General features: G+C 42.7%; 2 protein-coding genes across 2 annotated transcripts; one reads left to right on the top strand and one right to left on the bottom strand.

Annotated features, from left to right (window-relative positions):
• Positions 1 to 8,740: 8,740 nt before the first annotated feature.
• Positions 8,741 to 11,022, bottom strand: LOC115662340 (glyoxylase I 4). Its single transcript, XM_030584493.2, has 5 exons — positions 10,864 to 11,022; positions 10,147 to 10,312; positions 9,474 to 9,557; positions 9,169 to 9,372; positions 8,741 to 9,035 (listed from the first exon to the last, which is right to left on the bottom strand). The coding sequence occupies exons 1-5, from the start codon at positions 10,909 to 10,911 to the stop codon at positions 8,944 to 8,946; spliced, it is 594 nt and encodes a 197-aa protein (XP_030440353.2). The 5' UTR covers positions 10,912 to 11,022; the 3' UTR covers positions 8,741 to 8,943.
• A 5,753-nt stretch (positions 11,023 to 16,775) lies between these two features.
• LOC130137938 (protein ALP1-like) lies at positions 16,776 to 18,746 on the top strand. The gene has a single exon (XM_056310584.1). The coding sequence runs from the start codon at positions 16,889 to 16,891 to the stop codon at positions 18,524 to 18,526; it is 1,638 nt and encodes a 545-aa protein (XP_056166559.1). The 5' UTR covers positions 16,776 to 16,888; the 3' UTR covers positions 18,527 to 18,746.
• The last annotated feature ends 4,599 nt before the right edge of the window (positions 18,747 to 23,345 follow it).

A 23,345-nucleotide genomic window follows, 5' to 3' on the forward strand; every position in this document is an offset into this window, starting at 1 on the left:
ATATAAATAGATTATCTAAGTCAAACCCTCTCTTAAGCTGAATATATGAGATATCAGAAAACACACTATCGATGTTGAGAGGGCAATTGGATAGAAGTACCTATTGACGATTGTCAAAACTTCGCGTATCAAGTTCTCAATTTCATCAATGGCCGGAGGTTAGTATACATTCTTCACATTTCCGCAAACGATTCTAATTATACATGATTTTGTTTATCCATGAATAATTGAAATCTTCAGTCTTCCGCTAAATTAATTCTAACAGCGATTGCATCTCCAAAGATCTTGAAAGCATATAGGGGAATGGAGGGTTGAAGGTGCCTTGAGAAGTAGCATTTTCGGAATGCTACTTCCTGGATCAATGAAAATATGTCAATTTCCCATTGTCGCGACCTACCCGTCCCGATTGGTTAGGCCAAGGAGGTATTTATCGAAAGATGTGAACATTAATTGATTCGTTTAAAGGACAAATCAAATAGTTCATTAATCCAAAGACCGAGGCACTCCCAAGCCTCATACCTCGCGTGACGAGAGTTGTCTAATTTACGCATTAAATTGGAGTCGCCACTAGCCATAATCAAGGGTCGGTTAGAAACCTTAATCAAGACGTGAGAGTGTCATCTCGATATGCATGAAAATCAGAGATTCTAGAGATCGGGGACTTGATTACACTAGTGATCTAACTAATACCCGTTCGATACCTAAACTTGATCACTCGCTAACTAACGCACTGGACAGTCTATCAAAAAAGCTTGAGATTTCACCTAACCATGCTAAAAATAGAAAATAACAACCAATGGCTTGTGCGACAAAGTATCGTCTCTAAAAAGAAAAGGCACTCAAAAGCCCTAAAGTAAAACCCTAATGGCTTGTGCGAATTTTTTGAAAATTTTTTTTAAAATTTTTCTCAATTTTTACAAATTTTAAACTAAGTCTAGAATAAAATAAACACTAATATCCAATGAAATTAAGCGAAAAACTGATTTCTAGACATTTCCTAATTTTCTGAATTTTTTTGAATTTTTCTGAATTTTTATGAATATTTTAATATTTTGATTTTTTTAATGTTTTCAGACTTTTTAATATTTTTTGGATTTTTGGATATTTTCGATTTTTTTGGAATTTTTAATAGTTTTTAATAAAAATATTTTTTATATTATAATAGTAAAATAATATAAAACGGACCCGGGTCGGATCTCCACGTCCGACCCGGACGCGGCGGCCCGGGTCCACCGCGAGGTGGGCTCCACGAAGGCCCAAATTCGAATACCCTATAACCCAAATAAAACAATTAGATAAAAACACTCAAGTCCAGCCCGCTAAAAATAAGAATCTAAATAACACTTCAGCCCAATTTATCCAATTCGGCCCACCCGCAAATGGCCCAAAACCTAAAAAGAAATTTCTAGTTCTAAAACAAGAAAAGCCCAAAGTCATTAAAACATAATAACCCTAAAGCCGGCCCAAACACAAGAAAAAACGTACCCGGTTAGACCCGCACGCCCGGCCCGGTTCCCGGCCGCCGACCCGACTTGCGCCTCTCTCCCGCCCGCGCTTGCGGCGAGCGCCGTTGCCGGCCCTAGCGCCGGCGACTGGCCCTGCACCAGCCGACCTCGGTGCTCCGTCTGGCCGGCCACCTCGCCTGACGCTTTGAACCGAACCCGGCACCGCTCCGCCGCTAGTGTCGCCGACGGCTCGACTCGCCCCAACGCCGGGTCCGACGCCTCCCTGTCGCGGTCCCTGTCCGATGCTTCCGCGGTGACACGCCCAAGCCGCCGCCCGAGCCGCCTGCCATCCGTCGTCCGCTCCGATGCTGCGACGCTTCGGCTGCCCGACCGCCGTTTGAGCCGCCTGCCGTCGCTGCAGCCGCGAATGCCGGCCCCTCCGCCTATGTCGCGGACAGCTTAAAACCGGCGACCGCCTCCACGCCCATCGAGCTCCGATGCTTCCCCTGCCGCGGCGCTCCTTTCGCCTGAGCCGAGCACCACTCCGCCGCCCGACGCCACAACCAACGAAAATCCAAAAAAATGGCCCAAGCTCGTAGAAAGAAAACTTCTGAATCTAACTCGGGAATATCGACGAACAGTTGGAATGCGCTACGAAATTAAAGGTTTCCGGCTTGACCGGGGCTCAAAACTCAGCTGGGGTTCAAGAGACACGACGTACGGAAATTGGGAGCAAGCGCGAGGACGTCGCGGACCGGAACTCGCGCGAGCCGGACGGCCACGAGCTCCGGCCAGTGTACCCGAGAAACAGAGGGGGCGCAAATCAGAACCAGGGAAAGAGAGATGGCCGTTTGGGCCCTTCCTACTCGGCTCGACGACGGCTAGAGGGGGCGGTGTTGGTGAGTTGGCGGCCGCGGCGCACGTACGGTGGTCGACGGAGTCGCTCTCCCTTGCTCTCTCTCGGCTTCTCAAACTCCCGGCCTCTCTGTTCCCGCGACCTCACGGTCCTCTGTGGCCGATCGGTCACGCTCGACCGCGAGCCCGTCGTGGTCGGCCGGTCAGCGGGTCGGCGGAGGGGGAGCCCAGCCCGGCCGCCGGAGGATGGCCGACGCCGGTCTCGCGAGGTGTCCGTTTTTGGTCCCCTCCCTTTTCTCTTCTTTTCAGTCGGCTTGCAGAGGGAGAGCCCTCTCTATTTTGTCTGTTCTTTCTTTTCTTTTTCCTTTTTTTTCTTTTTTTTATAATGCCTTGCTTTAAAAAATAAAATAAAATAAAAGAGAAAACATGTTCTAATAAATTCTATTAATGAAAATGCGTCTACTATCTATGCGCCATGTAATTTAATGAAAATATCTTTGTTTAGAGTTTAAAACTTAATCCCTAATTTTCTATACACTTAAACCCTAAATAACTAGGAAAAATTTAGATGTCAATACCTATCCCACCCTTATTTATCAAACATAATTCCATTTTTGCCCTTTTATAAACACAATCTAAAGAGACGCCACTCCTCTCTCTTTTGCTCACCTAATTTGTGCCTCAGTCTCTCTTGCCCTCGAGAGGCCTTGTGATCCTCTCTTGCCCTCGAGACGCCACTTTCCTTGCACTCCTCTCACCGTCGAGCTCTCTCGCCCTTGAGCTCTCTTCTTCAAGCCATGTTCCCTCATGCCCGCTGCCCTCGAGCTCTCTTCCTCACTCCACGTTCCATCACGCCTGCCGCCCTCGAGCTATTTTTGTCACGCCCGCCCTCGTGATTGCCTCTCTTCTCAAGTAAGATTTCTCTGTTCGCATTGAGCATGAAGGTTTTTTGTAGAAATTTGTGTTGGCAATTGCATATCCATCTTATTTTTTAGCTACAGTGGCAATCTTTATTCGCAATTTCGCGATGTCACTTCGATTTGTGATTTTTACAATTTGCGGTCTACTTGGCATGCTGGTTTGTGTTCTCTAACCCTAGAATTCTTGAATTTTTTTTTTTTGCCTTTCTTCACGAGTTGTCTTGATTCATCGATTAATTGTAATCCTGGCAATCTACCCTTTTTTCCAGGTAGAATCACGTTGTTTCTCTCCATTAGATTTTAGTTTGGATCGATTTCAATATATACTTTACTTGTTGAGCATTTTTTTCTTTCTCTGGTGTCTGTGATTCTTCATTTTCATGTCTTGCTAGGTTTGATCTTGGTACTTTGTTTGTCTTGGGATTTAATTTGATAGTTTCATGTTTCGGTTCTGATCAAAAGATCTACCGAGCTCTGGTCGTTTTGATTTGTTGGTCAATTGTTTTGGACAACTTCGTGTTGAGCATGAAGGTTTTCACAATGTCACTTTGATTTGTGTTTTGCTGTTTGTCCTGATTTGACTTCACTTCAATTGCTAGTTGTTTTTGGTCCCTCTCAAATTTGTTCCTGTTCATATTATTAGAAGATGGCAAGTTCATCAAAGGAAAAGGAATATTGGACCGCCAAAGATGTGGAAACATTTGTAAGTTGTGCATTGAACAAATTGAAAAAAGCAATCATCCTGCAACCAACAAGAGGGATGGATTGACAGTAATAATCAATAAGTTCGAGTAGTTGAGGGGCAAAAAGTATGATAAAATTCAAAAGAAGAGTTAGTGAGAAAATCTTAAAGAAGAATGAAAAAGATGAAGGACATTGATTTTAAGTGAAACAGGACTAGGATGGGATTAAAGAAAGAAAACTATTATGCGAGTGATGAATGGTGGGAGAATAAAATTCGGGTTTTTATCACTTCTTTTTTTACTTTTCTACTAAGTTCACTTAAATGATACAACATACTCAAATCTTCTATTATAACATGCAAATTGTAAGCTTAAGGTTTTTAGGACGAAAGGTATACCTTCCGATTTTGAAGTGTTGTTAGAAAGACAATTCAAAGATATAGTTGCTACCAAAGAAATCACATAGAATCATGCACAAGGTTTATGTATTGATGAGAATGTTGAGGCCACACAACCCGATATCGGTGATAATGCAAGATCTACTGATAATAATTTGGAGTGTCATGTGGGTGAAAATATTGCTAAACCAATTATAACTCAGACCCACGAAACAGCGGCACATCGAGAAAAGAAAGAAAAGAGATTGACCCCGAGTACGTATATTCAGTTGACCATGGTGCTATAAATGAGGGGGTGAGTGCTACAAATAATAGCGCATCTCCTAACATGGCACGTTTAAGTGATGAAATAGCCATGATTTTAAGAAATAGTTGAGGAAATTTGTAATATTTAAGGATAACTCATTTCTTTCCACAGGACATAAATGACTGTGTTTATTATAATAAAATTACTCTCTTTTTAATTGAAAAGATCCATTTTGATATGATTTTTTAATTTATAAATTTGTTAATATGTCTCTTTTACATTATTCTCAACGCGAAAATATAAAAGTTAAAGTTATTGTTTTTTTTTCAATTTTAAACAAATTAAAGTTAAAAAACTTAAATTAGTCAGTCCAACGGACTTTCCAAATATATATTTTCCAAATAGCATTTCTTCCAAAATTTCTTTCCAAAGCCCTTTTCAATTACAGTTTACCAAATAGTAATTGCATTTCACCAAACCCCTTTAGACTAAAGGGCTTTGCATTTCCCTAAAGGCTTTCCCTGAAAGCCAAACCAAATGCAGCCTAAAACTCTCAGACACATGGACTAGAAAATCTTTTGGACATGTAGAGAGAAAGCCACTATGTGGCAAGTACATGTGCTTGGTCGTTGGGTAACTTTTGAATGAGAATCCTAGAATTCAAATAATATAAATATAAGGCTAAGATTGGGATTTTTATATGAATTTAGATATTGGTACAGTTGCTGAATACAATCCTCCATGGAGCTAAAACAGTACGACACACACACACACACGTATATTTATAGCGGCATGGCGCTATGTATAATCGGTCTAATCTAATTTAATAAAACATGTTTATAGAGAAGGCTGCACCATCCATCTGCCATGTATAAAATTTTATGAGACCATCGCCAACTGTTATGAAAGGTTAGACTGATAAATGAATGTGTAATTTAATATTCAATATTCTAACATTCCGTGTCACGCCTAAGCTGGACTTTACAAATATTCTAACACTTTCATTCACACGTTAGCGGGACTTACGCTAGGGCGCGGTATAATAAGGGAAACAAATAAGGGGTCTGGAAAGATATGAACTCGGGCTCCAGCTCCAATGCCATGTAAAATTTTGTAGAATCACATCCAATCGCTCTAAAAGTTTGAACTATTAAAAGAATGCGTGGTTTAATATTTAAATATTTTAACATCATGTTGCTTCGACTTCTTGTATATTATTAATTGGCAGATTATTATAGGAAAAGAATATATTCAAGAAAATTCGACATATGATGACTTTATTCACAAAATAATTCTTCCCATATTAAAACAACGAAATAGTTTTTTATATTTTATTATTAGGTTTCGTTTATTTCGTGGAAAATGAATAATTTGAAAAATATTTTATTAAAATAATCTTTTATATTGTTTACAAAAATGAATGAACAAAAAATATTCATCATCCATGAAAATGTTAAGACATAAAATTATTGTCGATAATGAAAACAATTTTCATTGACTAATTATTTCAAGAGATATAAACAATCATTCTTAAGAAAATATTTTCCAAACCATCTATTTTCCACAAAACAAATGGAGCCTTATATTATAAATTGAAAGGCCATTGAGTAGAAAAAACTTAACATATGATTTGGTATAAGATTATCGGTATGTTTTCGCTTTTAATAGCTATAACCAACAGCCAATTAAATTATAATAGAAACAGGAGACAAACTTTTGTATAGAAAAGGAAAAAGTTACTTATGAAAGAACCTAAAGTTTAGATTTTTGGAAATAATTTCGAATTTCATTTATACTTGACTTATATGGTATAAAAGATATTGTTTCATTATTCGCTAAAGGTAGAGACATAGTAAAAATAAAATGGTAGGCCTAAGAACTGTACGAGCCTTCCACTAATATGTAATATGGGCAATTGATTCATTAAGGGTGCATTTGGTAACATTTCTATTTCTGGGAATAATTTTTTTTTCATGAATAGGTTTTTCTATTTATATTTCATGGACGAGTTTCTAAGTAGAAGAACGTGTTTGATAACTGTACAAAATTTATATTCTTAGAATAGAAAAATAACATAAAAACGTTTGATATGACCCTAAAAAATTTTTGTGACGTGGAATTCTTTTAGTTTATAATAATTTTCTGAGATTTCTTGAATTTTTTTCTTTTTTTTTTCCCTCCCTTCTTCTTCCTCCTCTAGCCGATCGCCGGGCATTAGCGATGGCTGGCGACTGGCCAGAGACGAGGGCTGGCGAGGTCAACCTCGTAGTGGCTAGGCAAGTCAAGCCTCGCTAGCCCTCGTCTCTAGCCAGTCTCCAGCCATCGTCGATGCCTGACGACCAACTAGAGGAGGAAGAAGAAGGAAGGAAAAAAAGAAAATGACTTGTTTCGGAAATTGTTCCCGTGAACAAAGAAATAGGTTTTTTTTACTTCTTATTTCTGTTCCAAATCTATTCCCTTGCTACTTTTTTATTCCGGAGAACGGAAAAGATAATTGACATTACAAAACGGATTTATGTTCTTTTTCTATTCTGGAAAACAAAAGAATAGAAAAATAGAGAAACGAGATGGTTACCAAACAGGCCCTAATACTATCAAACCGTCATCCAAAGCCATCTTAGCATTTACTTTCATCTGGATCAGTTATTCACATGGCGCCGCCTTATTTGTGTCTGTTATTCATGTCATCACCAAAATCTTTCAACGTAATTAGAGAAAATAACTTTACTAAAAATTAGTAAAAAATGTTGGTTCGTGTCAATTTCAAATTAAATCATGCAGATCGAGTTGAGTTCTAACTTCTCTTGATAAATTGGTGTTGAGTCAATGAAATATGGCAAACCTATAGGATACGTATTCAGCCTCATACAAAAGGGTCTAGATGCACAAATGCTTTTTTTTTAATTTAGAAAATGACACAAATGGTCCCTGAACTTTGGCCCAATGTATAATGTGGTCCCTAAACTTTTCATTTGTTCAATATAGTCCATGAACTTTAGTTAAATGTACAATATGGTCTCTGAACTTTTAATTTGTTTAATGTGGTTCCTGAACTTTTCGTACATGTTTAATTTAGTCCCTGAACTCTGTAAAATGATCAATGTTGTCCCTGATTTTAAACTAATAGAATGACAACATTGAACATTTTCATATAGTTCAAGAACTACATTAAACATGCATCAAAGTCCAAGGACCATACTGAACAAATTGAAACGGACCACATTGCGCATTTGATAAATTTCAGAGACTGCATTGCATATTGAGCTAATGTTTAGGGACCATCTGCGTCATTATTTTTTTTTTTATAAGGCAGACCGGGCCTTTTGACTTAGGATTCTATCAGTCGAGCTCTGGCGCCTCTATAGAGTCGGCCTCTTCTGCTATCAATGAAACCGGTCTAGATCCACATGTTTCTTATATAGCAATTGAGTCGTATTGATGCATATCATGGCTACTGGCCATTACCAACTGAAAGCATGACCAGACCATGCTTCTTATACCATAGCCCGGCCCAAAGAATGTGCAGCTTGATTTTGTAGGCTTGGTTCAGTCTCAAATATACACAACGTGCTTGCTATTAATAAACTCAGCTTGCGCAGCGTTCGCAAATGGCAAACAATCTAATTTCGATTGGTCCATTGCCCCGCGTTCCAGCGATACATGGCGTATGAACGCGATTGATACTTTATCGTTCGGGTGACATGATGATCCTGCTGCCTTTTTCCTGGTCATTCAGAACGCATTAGTTGCTTTCATAGTCAATTTGTTGGCGGCATGAATGATCTCAACAGAGCCTAAATGACAAAAATTTTCTGGGCCGAAACGGGATTGCGAAGCCATTTGGGCCTGCGATGCTTGTCCGATCGCATTCACAATGCCATGGGTCGTTGTTATAGATATCTGGATTTGGGTTCTCTCAAGGATGAAACATCATCCCAAAAAGCCTAAGAGTTCTAATGATTCATACGCCATTTGCCAACCTTTTGCCATCCTGTCATGATCTTCGAGGGTAATTCATCCGTAAAATGAGAGGTTTCTTATCAATCGCGTGCACGCTCCTACGTAAAGTTCTCCGACCGAAGTAGTCAGATCGATAACGGCATCAAAGAACAGATAAAGCTTTGCCAAGAGAAGATCAGAGCGAAAAATCAACCTAGCTGCACCGACGAACTCAAACGATGCTCTTGCTCCATGAACTGAATAAACCAAATCCTTATTAGCCGTGGGGAATGGCCAAGGCACCGATAACACAACGAGGCTTATCACATTAAACTCAGCAATCTTATGTACATAAGTGCGTGTGGTGCTGAAATACTACAGAATAGGAGTATCTGTGAGTGCAGAGATACTGGATGCAAAGGAGCGAAAGTATGAACTCTCAAAATGCTGGCCTCATTAATCAAGTTGCACAAACTCGAGAGCATTTGCATCCGGATCTCTCGTGAAGATCGCCGGCCTCCCTGACTTGCTAAGCGTGTAAGGAATGCCTGCAAGTAGAAGGGCCAAACAAGTGCTCAACTTCATCGCTATGCGTCCTAAGACATGATCCACCGAACGAAAGGCCCGCACTTCATGAGACGCATTTACTACTAGCCAAAGAGTAAGGAAAGAGATGCATACCGGCTTTATCAAGGACGGCCTTCAGCTTGGACACGTCCTTAATAGAGATGCAGGTGTGACGGTCTCTGCCCCCGTGTTCGGGTCTTCCGGTCAAAGGGTCTGGATTTGGGAGCTCCATCAGGTGAATCATCTCGGAACCCACCCACAACCAAGCACCCCGATAGGGAAGTTTGTCATCCGGACGTGCTTCGTTTATCTCAAGACCTGACTCACCAGAAAAAATTGACAAATCATTTACTTGCACACGCTTCCTTCGAAAAAAAATTATCTAGTACCTGAATGGTGGCAGGGGAAGTTGGACTTACCGAGAAGGTTTTGATAAAAATCGAGTGACCTTTCGAGATTTTCGCATAGGATTCCTACATGATGAATGCTGAGGAATCCTATATCTGCATCAAGGTACGTGTTGCTAAAGCTCAAGGATCGCAAAAAAGCATGACTATGCCAGCAAATAAGTAGTTCTACAAAATAACCTAGTGGATTCAGTATTCCAAGATGATCATTCTATGACCAGACCAGACGAGCAAATGACTGACACTCAGTGATTCTGCAAGCTATTTTTCACCCACAACACTGCAAAAGCACAAATGAATTCCTTATGCTGAGCAGACTGATCTGACCAATTTACTACTGAACTCCTAGTTAACCATACAGAAGAGATGTGCTTCGCAGTTTGGAATTCGATACGAAATGGCAGGTTAACATTTCAAGTCAATTCGTCAACTCCAATTCTCCATCTGATGTCAACCAGCTACCACACAAAATTCAGAAAATCGAACACAGAAGTGCCACGATCCATAAAAAATACTTGGAACCAAACGATTTCCATTGCTTAAGCAGATAAAATTTAGAAACTAAAATAAAAGAGCCAGATTGTTTTGAACTGCCCGGATACTAAAATGCTAGTTATACGCAAGCATTAGAGCGAAACCAAAATGCACCGACAAAAAAGAAGTTCCAAAACGACTGTCTAATCACCATTTCTGTTGGTCACTGCATCCGCTTCTCTCGTTAGTGTTGCCCCTTCAACAGTTGCTTGAGCTTTCACCACAAGGTGACATCTACCGCCTCTTCGAACCGTACAGCGCGGTATTGCCGCTCGCGGCCCGCTCATGCACGAGCCATTAGCTTTATAATGATTCACCTGAATGCAAAGGAGAAAATTCATCAAACAGTTTTCCTGGCATTGGAGAACAACTTGTGCAACTGGCCAACAACGGTGGATTAAGCACCACGCAAAGCAAGCATGTTCAAGAAGCTGAAAATGCAGAGATTAGACGAGATCGCCGCATCAAAAGCTACGAATTTGTATATCTTTTCTATGAATCTTAAACCTTGCCCCCTTTCATCCATTTCCAGCTACAAACAACGGACCCTCAATTCAACTCACTCATGACTTGTATCGATTAACAACTAGAATCTTGAGCGCGAACAACAAGAGCCCTCGAGGCCTCAAAGGGCAATGATAACCCGGTGGGGGCAACTTATAACCAAGAACCAAATCAAGAAACCGTCCCAAAAATTCAAGAAAACCCACCACGACACGAATGAGATGGAGCAGATAAGCAAAAAGATCGTGAATTTTCAGCATCGACCGACGAGGAAACTGATCAAGCTTAAAGCAGACAAATCGAAAACAGAGGACTGACTGAAGGAGGAACTAGTTAACGATAACATGAGCAGCAGTTTAGCTACCTTGTTTTGCAAAGATGCAGCGGGCGATGGACTGAGAAGAGACGCCATGATTGATCGAGCGAAGATGGATGGATCCACACAATCTTGGAACTACTTTTCTCTTTTTTTCTCCTCTGTTTTTTTTATGCCTTTTGGTATTTATTATTTGTGATCATTAATTTAAGCCAGCGTGCATATGCGTAGCAGCATGAAGCAACCACAGCCTCAAGGTCAGAAATGAATGGGAGCCACAGGATCCAATGTCCTCCTGGAACGGTTCAGGGTGATCCTGCAAATTGGGGGGATACTTTTGGAGTTGTGCGTGAATAAGAGTAACCACGGGGGTATTTCTGAAAATATAAATTTCCGAGACAAGAAGTAATTATCGGAAAACGCAATGCATTTAAATTGCCTATTCGAGTTGGTAAAATCCCGAATGCGCCATATAACGATACGGGGAGTGCCCCTGAGATCACCGAGAGGTGGAGCGATCGAGGTGCACGATAGAAGACTGGTCTAGAAACTTCTAGGTTCGTTATACCCCAAAAAAATTGCCTACTCAAGATGGTATTTTACAAAGTTATTACTGATAAAAAATTTTAAGGCTTTTTTCATTGAATAAAAGTTAGATTTTAAAAGTCGCCAAGTTGAAAAAGAAAAAAAAGAGTAAATTTTCAAAATTAAAATTTGGATCTAATCTAAGCTATTTTCCTTAATTTAGTCGTTTCCCTCCTCGTTGTTCGTTTAATATTGAAACTGTCAGTACAGATAGCACCATTACGAACTCCTGAAAATAAAAATAAAAATAGAAGCACGATGGCGCCTTTGCTAATCATAAACTTAGGACATCCTCAATTTAGTAGTTGATTATTTGGTCAATCTATTGTGAATATGTCGAGAAAGATTATTAGATTACTTTACGGGATCCAATCTAAGCCAATTTTTCTTAATTTAGTCGTTTCCCTCCTTGTCATTCGTCTAATACCGAAGTCGTCGGTACAACAGATAGCACCGTCACGAACGCCTGGAAATAAAAATAGATGCACGACAGCACTTTGCTGATCATAAGCTTAGGACATCCTCAATTTAGTACTTGATTATTAAGGTCAATCTAATGTGACCATGTCAAGAAAATATTGTTTAGATTACTTTACTAGGACAGATGCCCCCAGCTAACATTTGACCGTCCAGGAGCTTGTTGACCGGCTGACTTTTGGGAGAAGGACGGGTCAACGGCAAATGTGAACGGTTGAAGAGTTGTACCTCTTTCCTTTGTCTTGGGCCAACCAGTCATTCCTTAAACTCAACAACCAAAGTTGGGATTTGATCGAGTTCCCTTTTGTCAAAAGCAAACATGGTTATTGACCGCCTTATTTAATCATGTGAATTTAGTATTTCTCCTTTTTTTTTGGTCAGACTCGTGTGAATTTAGTTGACTGTTCCAATTTAGGGTTTGTTAGATACCTCGTCTCGTCGTACTAAAAAAAACAAACAAATCACTATCATTTTCTTTCCCGTTCTCACTAGGGAAGACTCGCACCGAAGAGGAAAAACGTGGGTCACTAGTATCTATTCGTGCAATTCTAATCAATGCGTAACACGCTTTTAATCTTTGACAAGCATATGGATAACTTTTTTATAAGGATGCGTTTGTTCCACGGAAAATCAATGATTTAGAAAATATTTTCTAAAAATTGATAGCTTGTACTACTTAAAAAAATGAACGACCGAAAAAATGTCTTTATCATTTATGAAACTGTTTGGGCATAAATTTTTCTGGATGGTGAAAACATTTTTCATTTATTAATTTTTTTTAAGAAATATAACCAATCATTTTTCGGAAATTATTTTACAAACCATTCTTCTTCCACAACTCCGTTTGTTTCGCAGAAAATGATTAATTTGAAAAATATTTTTTTCTAAAAATAATCACTCATATCGCTTGCAGAAACAAACGAACAACATATGTTTTCATCGTCCGCAAAAATGTTTAAATATAAATTATTGTCGATATTAAAAATATTTTTTCATCGACTAATTATTTGAAGAGATGTGGGCATTTATTTAAATCATTCATTTTCCGCGAAACAAATGTATTTCTAAATAACTATGAGTTCATAGAATTATGGTTGTGCTGTAATTATCTCATGATTTATATCTACATTATGAAATATTGAATTAGCGTACTTGGTAGTTAATACAATTTAAGAGCCGCCGCTCTTTAAACTTTGAATAACATGACTTCCTAAAAGCAGCTAAAGACGATAATGTAGCTATTTTTACGAGGCGTTCTTCAAGCGCATTAATAGGATACCTTTCACCAATCGTGGCCCATTAAATCACGAAAAATTACCGTTTTTATTTAGGGTAAATATCACGAAAAACCTAAAATTAGTACATCTGTGATAATTTTAGTCCAAATTAATTTTTTGACCACCAAAAACCTCAATCTGATATACCTGTGACAATTTTACCATGCGTCAGTTTTCGTTAAATTTTACTATTAAATTGCTTTATTAAATGACACCTAGTAGTTCACGGATATACCGATTTTGGGTTTTACCCTCCATTTATCACAGGTTTACCGGTTTGTGATTTTTTCTTTTGCATTAATCCAATTTAACTGAAATTAACGGATAATAAATTTGTCACAAAAGTACCAGTTTGAGGTTTTTTGTAATAAAAAAATTAGTTTGGGGTAAAATTATCACAGATGTATAAGTTTAGGGTTTTTGATGATCAAAAAATTAATTTGGGATAAATTTAACATAAATATATCAATTTAAAAAATTTCGTGGTATTAACCATTTTATTTAAAAGTCCGTAAACGTGATATCAGGAATTTCCATGCTATTACGACGTAAGCGATGGCGTGGGGCTTCGAGCGTGACGTCCGGACGTACGTACGTGCACGGTGACGCGTCGAAAGCATATTGGCCTGTTCCACAGCACCCCGGTGCCCAATCGCCAACCATTTTGGGGAAGAAAAATCGGGGCGAAAATAGAAACATTTTCGAAAGAGTGTTGAAAATTATGCCATAACGAAGTCAATAAAGATTAATCATCTTTTTGACTTGCCCTTGGAGAGTCGGTAGACCGAGCAATGTGGAAAAACAAAATTTGTTGCCTAATGATTAATTTGGCATTTTCAATGGAGACGCGAGAATTTATCTAGCAGAAAGTTTTAGACATACTAGGAAATGTAACTAGAAAACATACTAGGAAATTTAACTAGAAAACTTGTCTGTTAATTGATGTGGCAAATTTTGGATATTGGATCGAGCGGGACCTATAAATTGAACTTATTAAAACATTAGGTTGATACCACGAAAAACTCCAAACTGGTACACATGTGATAAATTTACTCAAAACTAATTTTTTGACCACCAAAAATCCCAAACTTGTACACATGTAACAATTTTACCATCAGTTAGTTTCGGTTAAATTTTACCGTCAAATTTCTAAGTTAAAGGACACGTTTTTACTCTCAGTTAGTTTCAGTTAAATTTTACAGTCAAATTTCTAAGTTAAAGGACACGTGGCAGTTGACGGTCGTACTAGTTTGGAGTTTTACCCTCAGTTTGTCACATGTATACTAATTTGTGATTTTTCGTGGTATTATTCCAATTTGACGGAGAATATATTTGTCACAAATGTATCAATTTGGGGTTAGTTTTTGGTAAATTTATCACGGGTGTACCAGTTTGGGGTTTTTTGTGGTCAAAAAATTAGTTTTGAGTAAATTTATCGCGGATGTATCAATTTGGGATTTTTCGTGATATTAAGCCTAAAACATTCGATAAAAAGTTGATGCATCACTTTGTAACAATATAATAATGAGACTTGTTAGTATATGTAGCCTCGATCTTTCCCGATATTAGGATTGCGCTGGAGAACCTCTAGAACCTGTGGACCAACGGAACCGACATGGACGAGGAGGTTCCGAGATGGGTATTAGAGTTTGCAAGGTAGATTCCATATTCTAAAGTTAGAACAAATCTCCAATCATATATCTCTCTCTTTGTGACAAACTTGGCTATTAGGGGTGGATATGAGCATTTTTTCTTAAGAATTAAAATAGCCTTCTTACGCCTCAAAAACATGATTAGATTTAACATTGTGTAGGCTATTAGGCAAGGTCATGAAAATTTTAATGATTTTAGAGTTTATCAATTGTGGAGGCAAATTGCAATGAAAATATTCAAAATTGTGGAAGCAAATTGCAATGAAAAGTATTCACTATTAACTTTTTTTTTTCAAAAGAAATTAATTTCTTACCAAAATAATACATGAAAGGATTCATAGGAAATCCGAAAAGACACAATAACAAGGCAAGCCCATAGAGCTCAAAAACAAACTGAAAACCATAAATCAAAGCATATCATTAAAGCGTGGTTGGCAGATATGAACATACACTCGTCCTTCTAGAACAGTTCTATGACCGCATCTAAGCGAAAGGATCGACGGCCGATCACCGAATCACGTAGCATCATCAGTGATAACCACACGCGTGGGATCTCCATATGTAGTTACGGCTTTTCCATTTCGGTTATATGCGCCTAGGTTCGGCGTCCCTGACACAATCACCATAAGGAGACAACGTAAACATGCTGAATAAGCTCATATCTGGCACTTGCGAGAGCGAGCCCTTTAGCCAGTGCGAGGCGCCACAAGCTTCTAACCAAAACACGTCGAACGAGCACGGACTTGACATCGAAGCTGCTTTGAACACCATTGAAACTGGAGGCGGAGTACCTATTCATTAAAACTCCAAACTCTGGAGAGACCGGAGAGAAAAGCTCTTGAACATAAGATCGGGGCAGTAGAGCTTCCACATTTAAAACTAGATTGGAAGGGTAAAAAAAAAGAAATAAAAAGAAAAGCAACTAAGAGAGGAGGGAGAGATCTAGGTCAATTCCCTCCGCTTTACGAGTGGAAGAGACGAAGCAAGGTGCGGAAAGCGAAGCAGAAAAGGGGAGTTGGGAGAAGGAAAGGTGCTTTCTCTCACTATTGACTTCTGTTTTTTTTTGTTTGGTCAGATCTCACTATTGACTTAAATTTGTGCAATTCTTCTCGAAACTTGATTGATGGGGAGGGGGGGCAATATTCATCTTTTAAGCCCAAGGCGAGTGGGTCATGTGAACTCGCAAATTTAAAAGACGAGTGTGAACCGATGATACAAGGGTCTTTTCCTCTCGAGTTTCCACTAGGACTTTTGTCATCATCGGACATCGCTGTTCATCATGCAAGATCCATTCTAAGTTTTATATCCAACACACGTTAAAAACCACGACCGCGGCCATCTTTCGCTCGGCGATATTCCCCATCGGCACGCGCGAGGCGCCCCCCCCCCCCCGGAATCCGCAGGAACCGGCGGGTTCCCCTGATCGTCCGGCGGTCCCCGGGGGGGGGGGTCACGGCGGGGACGAGATCCCCGATCCCGAAGACCTCGAAAAACCCGGGCTAGAGCAGAAGCACCTTGACTCGGCTTTCGGAACCTGCGGACCCCCGCCTCTTACCTCGATACAACACTGTACATATATTCCAATAGATAAGCAACCCCACGAAACTTCTCCATCTCTTCCTTCTATATTCGCAGCGTCGAACATAATATTCATTCCTTACTTTTTTTTATTTAATTCAATTGGAAAAAAAGGGGGAAGGAAGGAGCTCCAAAAACCATCAACTTCCTTCCTCAAACCAAAGAACCCCGCGGGACCGCGTAAACAAAAACCCCCGCAAGGCTTTCGCGTTTACTAATAAAAAAAAATTCATTAAATTTTAATCTTAATCATCTTAATCCTTCCAAAAGTCAAGTCACCGTCAGCGACCACCTTCCTCTCCCCCCCCCCCCCCCCTCTTCCCTTGTTCCACCGCGTTCACACCGCCAAGGCGCACACGCTTCTCGCCCAAAAAACCGTATAAAGACTCCCGCAAGCTCCGACGACTCTTCTGTCCGGTTCAGACCAGCCCCCACGAAGCGTTCAAGTTCACATTCGGATTCCCACCTGAACGAATCTCATCTTCCACCCATTTCACCCCGTTGATGGAGCTCACTCCCTTCTCATTTCTCAACCAGGACATCCACGACGACCTCTCCCAGCTCTCCGGCTTCCTCTTCCCCGACATGGCCGGCTACCCACCCGCGGGCGGCGGCGGCTCCTCCTCCTCGTTCGGCGGCGTCGGCGGGGACGACGCGGGCAGCCCGTTCAAGCGTCAGAGGAAGGAGGAGGGAGACGGAGGAGGAGGGGGTGGGGGTGGAGGCGGCGATGGCAATGGTGGTGGTGGTGGTGGTGGGTCGGTGGGAGAGATCGTGAGCTCGCTCGTTTTGCTGGAGGAGGAAGAGAAGCGGGAGAGGGAGGGCTTCTTCGCCGAGTCGGCGTGGGGGAAGGCCTCCATGGAATCGAGCTACGACCGGGAGCTCCGGGCGATGAGCGATTACTACTGCAACCTGCAGGCGCATTACGACGGCGCGAACGAGGTCGAGGCGAGGAAGAACAAGCGCGCCAGGCAGTCGGGCGCCGCGGCGGCAGCTGCGGCTGCGGCTGCTGCGGCGTCGGCGTCGGCGTCGTCGGCGGAGGGGGGAGGTGAGGCGCACGCGCCGACGCCGGGCGCGGGCCAGCAGCGGCGGCTTTGGGTGAAGGACCGGTCCAAGGATTGGTGGGAGCGGTGCAACAGCCCGGAGTTCCCCGAGGAGGAATTCCGGCGGGAGTTCCGGATGAGCAAGGCCACGTTCGAGTTCATCTGCAACGAGCTAGACGCGGCTGTCACGAAGAAGAACACGATGCTGCGGGAGGCGATCCCCGTGCGGCAGCGCGTGGCGGTGTGCGTGTGGCGGCTCGCGACGGGGGAGCCGCTCCGCCTCGTGTCGAAGCGGTTCGGGCTCGGCATCTCCACGTGCCACAAGCTCATCCTCGAGGTCTGCTCCGCGATCCGCAACGTCCTCATGCCGAAGTTCCTTCAGTGGCCCGACGAGCGCCGGCTTGCGGCTATCAAGGACGAGTTCGAGGCGGCTTCGGGCATCCCCCGCGTGTGCGGGGCAATGTACACGACCCACGTGCCCATCATCGCCCCGAAGATCAGCGTCGCAGCGTACCTGAACAGGCGGCACACGGAGAGGAACCAGAAGACCACATACTCGATCACGGTCCAGGGCGTGGTCGACCCGCGGGGCGTGTTCACGGACGTGTGCATCGGGTGGCCCGGGTCGATGCCGGACGACCAGGTACTCGAGAAGTCGGCCCTGTACCAAAGGGCCAGCAAGGGGCTACTGAAGGACGTGTGGGTCGTCGGGAACCCCGGGCACCCGCTGATGGACTGGGTCCTCGTCCCCTATACGCACCAGAACATCACGTGGACGCAGCACGCGTTCAACCAGAAGCTCGCGGACGTCCGGGGCGTGGCGCGGGAGGCGTTCACGCGGCTCAAGGGGCGGTGGGCGTGCCTGCAGAAGCGGACCGAGGTGAAGCTGCAGGACCTGCCCGTCGTGCTCGGGGCGTGCTGCGTGCTGCACAACATCTGCGAGGCGAGGAACGAGGCCATGGACCTGGAGCTGGGGTTCGAGATCTTCGACGACGAGATGATGCCCGAGAACCCGGTCCGGTCGGCCGCCGCCGCGCACGCCCGGGATCAGATCGCTCACAATTTGTTGCACCATGGGCTCGCGGGCACCTCTTTCTTGTAGCGGTATTTGCAGGATTGGATTCTGGGTCATTGATTAGTTTGATTTTCGCTTCATAGGTTTTCGATCTAGATTGATGATATTTATTATTGATTATATTTTGGATGGTGGGTATAGAATAAAGTCATTTGATCATTAGGCTTGGTTGAGGATCGCGGTACTTCGATAGTTTCTTCTGACCTACGGAATTCGATGACGGATACACGTTTTCGAGTTTAGTTAAGCGTGTCTGCCTCTCAAAGTTCTCTTTCTTTATCTTGACTTTTCGTTATTTCACTTCTTCTTGAAAATATGGATGCCCGAGACTTTCGAGACATTGAAGTACTCTGCATGTTGTTTTATGGCCTTAAAACGAAGTGCTAATGCCACGAAAAACGCCAACTTGCTAAACTTGTGATAAATTTATTTCAAATTAATTTTTTTACCACAAAAAAATTTAATATATTTGTGATAAATTTACCCCAAATTAATTTTTTGACCACAAAAAACTCAAAACTGGTACATTTATGATAAATTCACCATCTATTAGTTTTCGTTAAATTGGATTAATACCGTGAAGAATCACAAACTGGTAAACATATGACAAATGGAGGGTTAAATCCCAAGATGGTACACTCGTCAGCTGTCACACGCCGTCCAAATCAGGAATTTGACGGTAAAATTAACGAAAACTAACGGAGATTAAATTTATCACGGGTATACAGGTTTGGAGTTTTTTGTGGTTAAAAAATTAATTTTTGTGTAAATTTGTCACGAGTATACTAGTTTAAGGTTTTTCGTGGTATTAACTTTAAGACAAAATACGATTTTAAAATTTGATGTCTAAAGCTTTTGAGACGATGGGGTTGGGGTATTTAGATTCCCTTTCAATGATTCTACAAATAATCGAAGGGGGCAAGGCCAACCGAGGCGCGCGAAAACCGATCCGAACATCACCCTCGTCGAGTTTTTCGGGCATGAATCTCACTTTACTTCGAGCATTTACACCCTCGTCGAGTTTTTCTGGCATGAATCTCACTTTACTTCGAGCATTTACACCTGAAAAGGTAGGCATGGCCACGGTTCGGAACCGGCGGTTTCGATTCGTGGCCATACGTGAACCGGAACCGGCGGTTCCGGTTCCGGTTCGTAATTTAAAATTTTTAAAAATATATTATGAAATAAAAAAATTATGAATTATAAAATTATGAAATAATGAATTATTCAATATAAATTGTAATCAAAATGTAAATTGTAGGGGTGATTGGTTCCTGGTTCGGTCCGGTTCCGCTCGGAACCGGGAACCGAACCGGTAAGACCGGTCCCTTAATTTTAGAACTAGAAACCGGACCGGCAAATCATAGAACCGGGAATCGGACCATTGGCCCGGTCCAGTTCTAGGCGGTCCAATAGAACCCTTTGCTCTCAACTAGCAAAGGATCGTAGCCACAAAAGACATACAACTTCACATGCTCATGGCTTGGCTTGGGTTTTATACACAATCCATTTGATGGTCTCTTCATTCCCATTCGATGTGAGACTCTTGGCATTTGCATGTTCAAGGCAAGCCGAGAGTCCCACATCGAATGGGAACGAAGATGCATTAGAATCGTTGTGTATAAAACCCAAGCCAAGCCTTGTAATTAGAGTTCAATACACCCAAGCCAAGCATTGTACTTAGAGATCAATGCACTTACAATGCATGGCAATTAGAGTTCAAATTGTTTTATAAAAAAAAATTAAATAATGAATTTTTTTTTAAATTTCATTATTATTTTTTTTATAAATAATTTGGAACCGGAACTGGAACCGGCGGTTCCAGGCCGGTTCCAAAATTGTTGGAACCGGAACCGGGCCCGTAGGCCACGGGTCGGTTCCGGTTCCGAACCGCGAGCCCGGTCAACGGGCCAGGCCCGGGTTTGACCGGGCCGGTTCCGGGCCAAAACTGGCCCGTGGCCATGACTACTGAAAGGTCCCAAAAGGGGACTAGCCGAGGTAACATTGAAACGGGGAGAAGAACAGCAGAAGTGCCAAAACTTGTGTACGGCGCTCACTTTAGTGCAAAAAGTTTTTTTTGGATCACTTTAGTGCTAAAAATTTTGAAAAACGATCATTTAAGTGCCAACTTCGGTCAGTTTGACCGGAAATCCGATGTGGCATTTTTTTATTAATTTCTGAAGCCGATGTGGCTTACCGGAGGTTTAGTCAGCATGTACACATCAAAACGATATAGTTTAGCATGTACACTTGGATTTTTTAAATATTTTTTATGATTTTTTTTCCTTCTTTTCTTTTTTTCTTCTCTTTCTTCTACCTCCGGTGATCGGAGGCCGGCCACGGCCAGCCGCCTAGCCTCGCCCGGACGAGGCCACCGTCGCCCGCCACAGGCGAGGCCCGGTCCAGGCGAGGGCGAGCGAACCCCTATGAGGGTTGGCCTCGCCTCGCCGAGGTCGCCCTCGACTAGGCTAGGCGAGGCCGACCCTTGCCAGATCCGGCGAGGTTGGCCGACGCCGTGGCCACGGTGGCCTCGCGGGGCGTCGCCTTCCCCCGGGCGACAACCGGCCTCACCGAATTTGGCGAGGGTCGGCCTCGTCTCGCCTTGGCGAGGGCGAGGCGAGGCCGACCCTCGCCAGATCCGACGAGGGGGGCCATCACTCGAGGGAAGGCGACACCCGCGAGGCCACCGTGGCCACGACGTCGGCCGGCCTCGTCGGATCTGGCGAGGGTCGGCCTCGCCTTGCCAATCCAACGAGGCCGCCATGGCCTCACCAGGGCTCACCCTCACCCAGGTGAGGCGAGGTCGACCCTTGCCGGGGCTCGCCCGCCCTCGCCCAAGTGAGAGTCAGCCGGGCCTCGCCTGTGGCAGGCGATGGCGGCCTCATCCGGGCAAGGCTAGGCGGCTGGCCGTGGTAGGCCTCCGGTCACCACCGGTACCGGAGGCCGAAAGAAGAAGAAGAAGAAAGAGAAGAAAAAAAGAAAAGAAGGAAAAAAAATCAGAAAAAATATTAAAAAAAATCTAAATGTACACATGAAAAATGCCACGTAGAATTATTTTTTAAAAAAAAAATCCAACTCAGATTAAAATTTTAATTATAAAAATCACGTATTAATTTGGCTGTAATTTCTCATCGTTGGCATTTAAGTGATCGTTTTTTCTCCGATTTGGCACTTAAGTGTGCCGGCGAAAACTTTTGGTACTGAGCGCCGTACACAAGTTTTGACACTTCTAATATTCTTCTCCCCGTTTAAACATGTCTGAACTTTGACTTTTGACCACATTTATGACAGTTGTCATCACCGTATGGTTTAATGCAAATCCCCACGCGGTCTTTTACAATTGTTCCCTTCTGTTTCGTCGGTTTTTTCGATTGATAAGGTTGACAAAATCGCTCCGGAACGGAGCAATGCCATGCCTTGTCTGATTCACGATCACGGTGATGATAAGGTTTGGCGGCTGCAGAGATTTCTTCTGTGGTTTTTTCCTAGAGCCATCGGTTTGTGCTGTGTCCCACGCGTTGAGGTTGACTTTTCTTTTAAAAGGAACTACGGGTTGTTCGACTTGACCTGTGTGATGAGGACGACACTTCTCCATATCGTTGACCACTACTGTAGCTTTACCTTTGAGAACCAAAGTGTCGCGCGAAACCAGCTAGCGAGATCGCCATTGCGTATAGAAATCATAATTAAAGAAACTATTAAAGAGAAATAGTTAGTTTTCAATTTTTTTTAGCGATTTAAGAAATACCGATTTCCTTCTTGTTATAGAGGAAAAATCTTTTTCCTCTAATCTAAACTTGTTGTTTTCCATCTATGAAAAACGTTTTTCTTACACCGATTAGCTTTCCGTCATCCAAATATCAGAATATTGAATAACAAGTTCTCCTCACGGAAAATGTTGCATTTCTGGAAAATATTTTGCAAGAAGTCATTTTCTAGGACAATTGACAATATTTTCTGGTGTGTTGGCTGAAACGTGAAAGAGAACTGGAAAATATTTTCCGTTGTTTGGAAAGGAAAATTTGATTGGATTTGATTTTCCTAAATACACATGCACTATTCTGATGCTAGTAACTTGCACATGGGCAGTTTGGGAACAGGTATGGACACTGGGATCTTGGGTCTAGCCTTGATGGATCTTGACAATGGCACCGGGGACCTGTGCATTGACACTTGGGTCCCAAGCAAGAGCACAAGCACCGGTCCTAGGTCCATGGAGGTGGGGCGAGAGGCCCTATGCTTGTGCCTTGATTAGGCCCTAGTCTGCAAAAGCTAAGTGCGATACCTTGGTGTCTGAGCCATAGAGGTCGGGCTGGGAACTTGGCGCTTGGGTCCCCAACACTCGAGCCCCAATCCATCGAGGTTGTGCCCTAGACGCTAGTGCCCATGTTCGGATCCTTAATGACGGGGCCAAGTCCTTGGTGCCCAAGCCCAAATCCACAAAAGGCCAAGCCCGAGTCCATCAAGGCCAGGCTTGGGACCTCGATTCTTGTGCTCGGGCTAGAGACCCCAATGCTCGTGCGCCGATCCTTGGCCCCCAAAGCTTGGGCCTTGATGGATCCCGTCACGAGCATCGGAGTCCCGAGTTGTGGCCTCAATGGACCAGTGTTACATACGTATAAATTTTGGTTTTTTCATATTACAAAAAAAAAGTTTAGGGCCAATCTGATATACTAGGTGCGGTTTAAGATTTTTTACGTCGAAAAAACAAATGTTTGGGGTAAATGTTCGCGAAATACCATCCAGGTCATAGTACGGAAACCGGAGCACGAGTTCTCTTCTCAGATTCGCTCACAACCGTCGGATCTCCAGGGCTCCCGCTCCTCCTCCCTCCCACTGAAACCCT

Source organism: Syzygium oleosum, unplaced genomic scaffold (genome assembly GCF_021117445.2).
Source record: "Syzygium oleosum isolate NSW1041296 unplaced genomic scaffold, Sole_v2.1 Sole_v2.04, whole genome shotgun sequence".
In the NCBI taxonomy this organism is placed as follows: Eukaryota; Viridiplantae; Streptophyta; class Magnoliopsida; order Myrtales; family Myrtaceae; genus Syzygium; species Syzygium oleosum.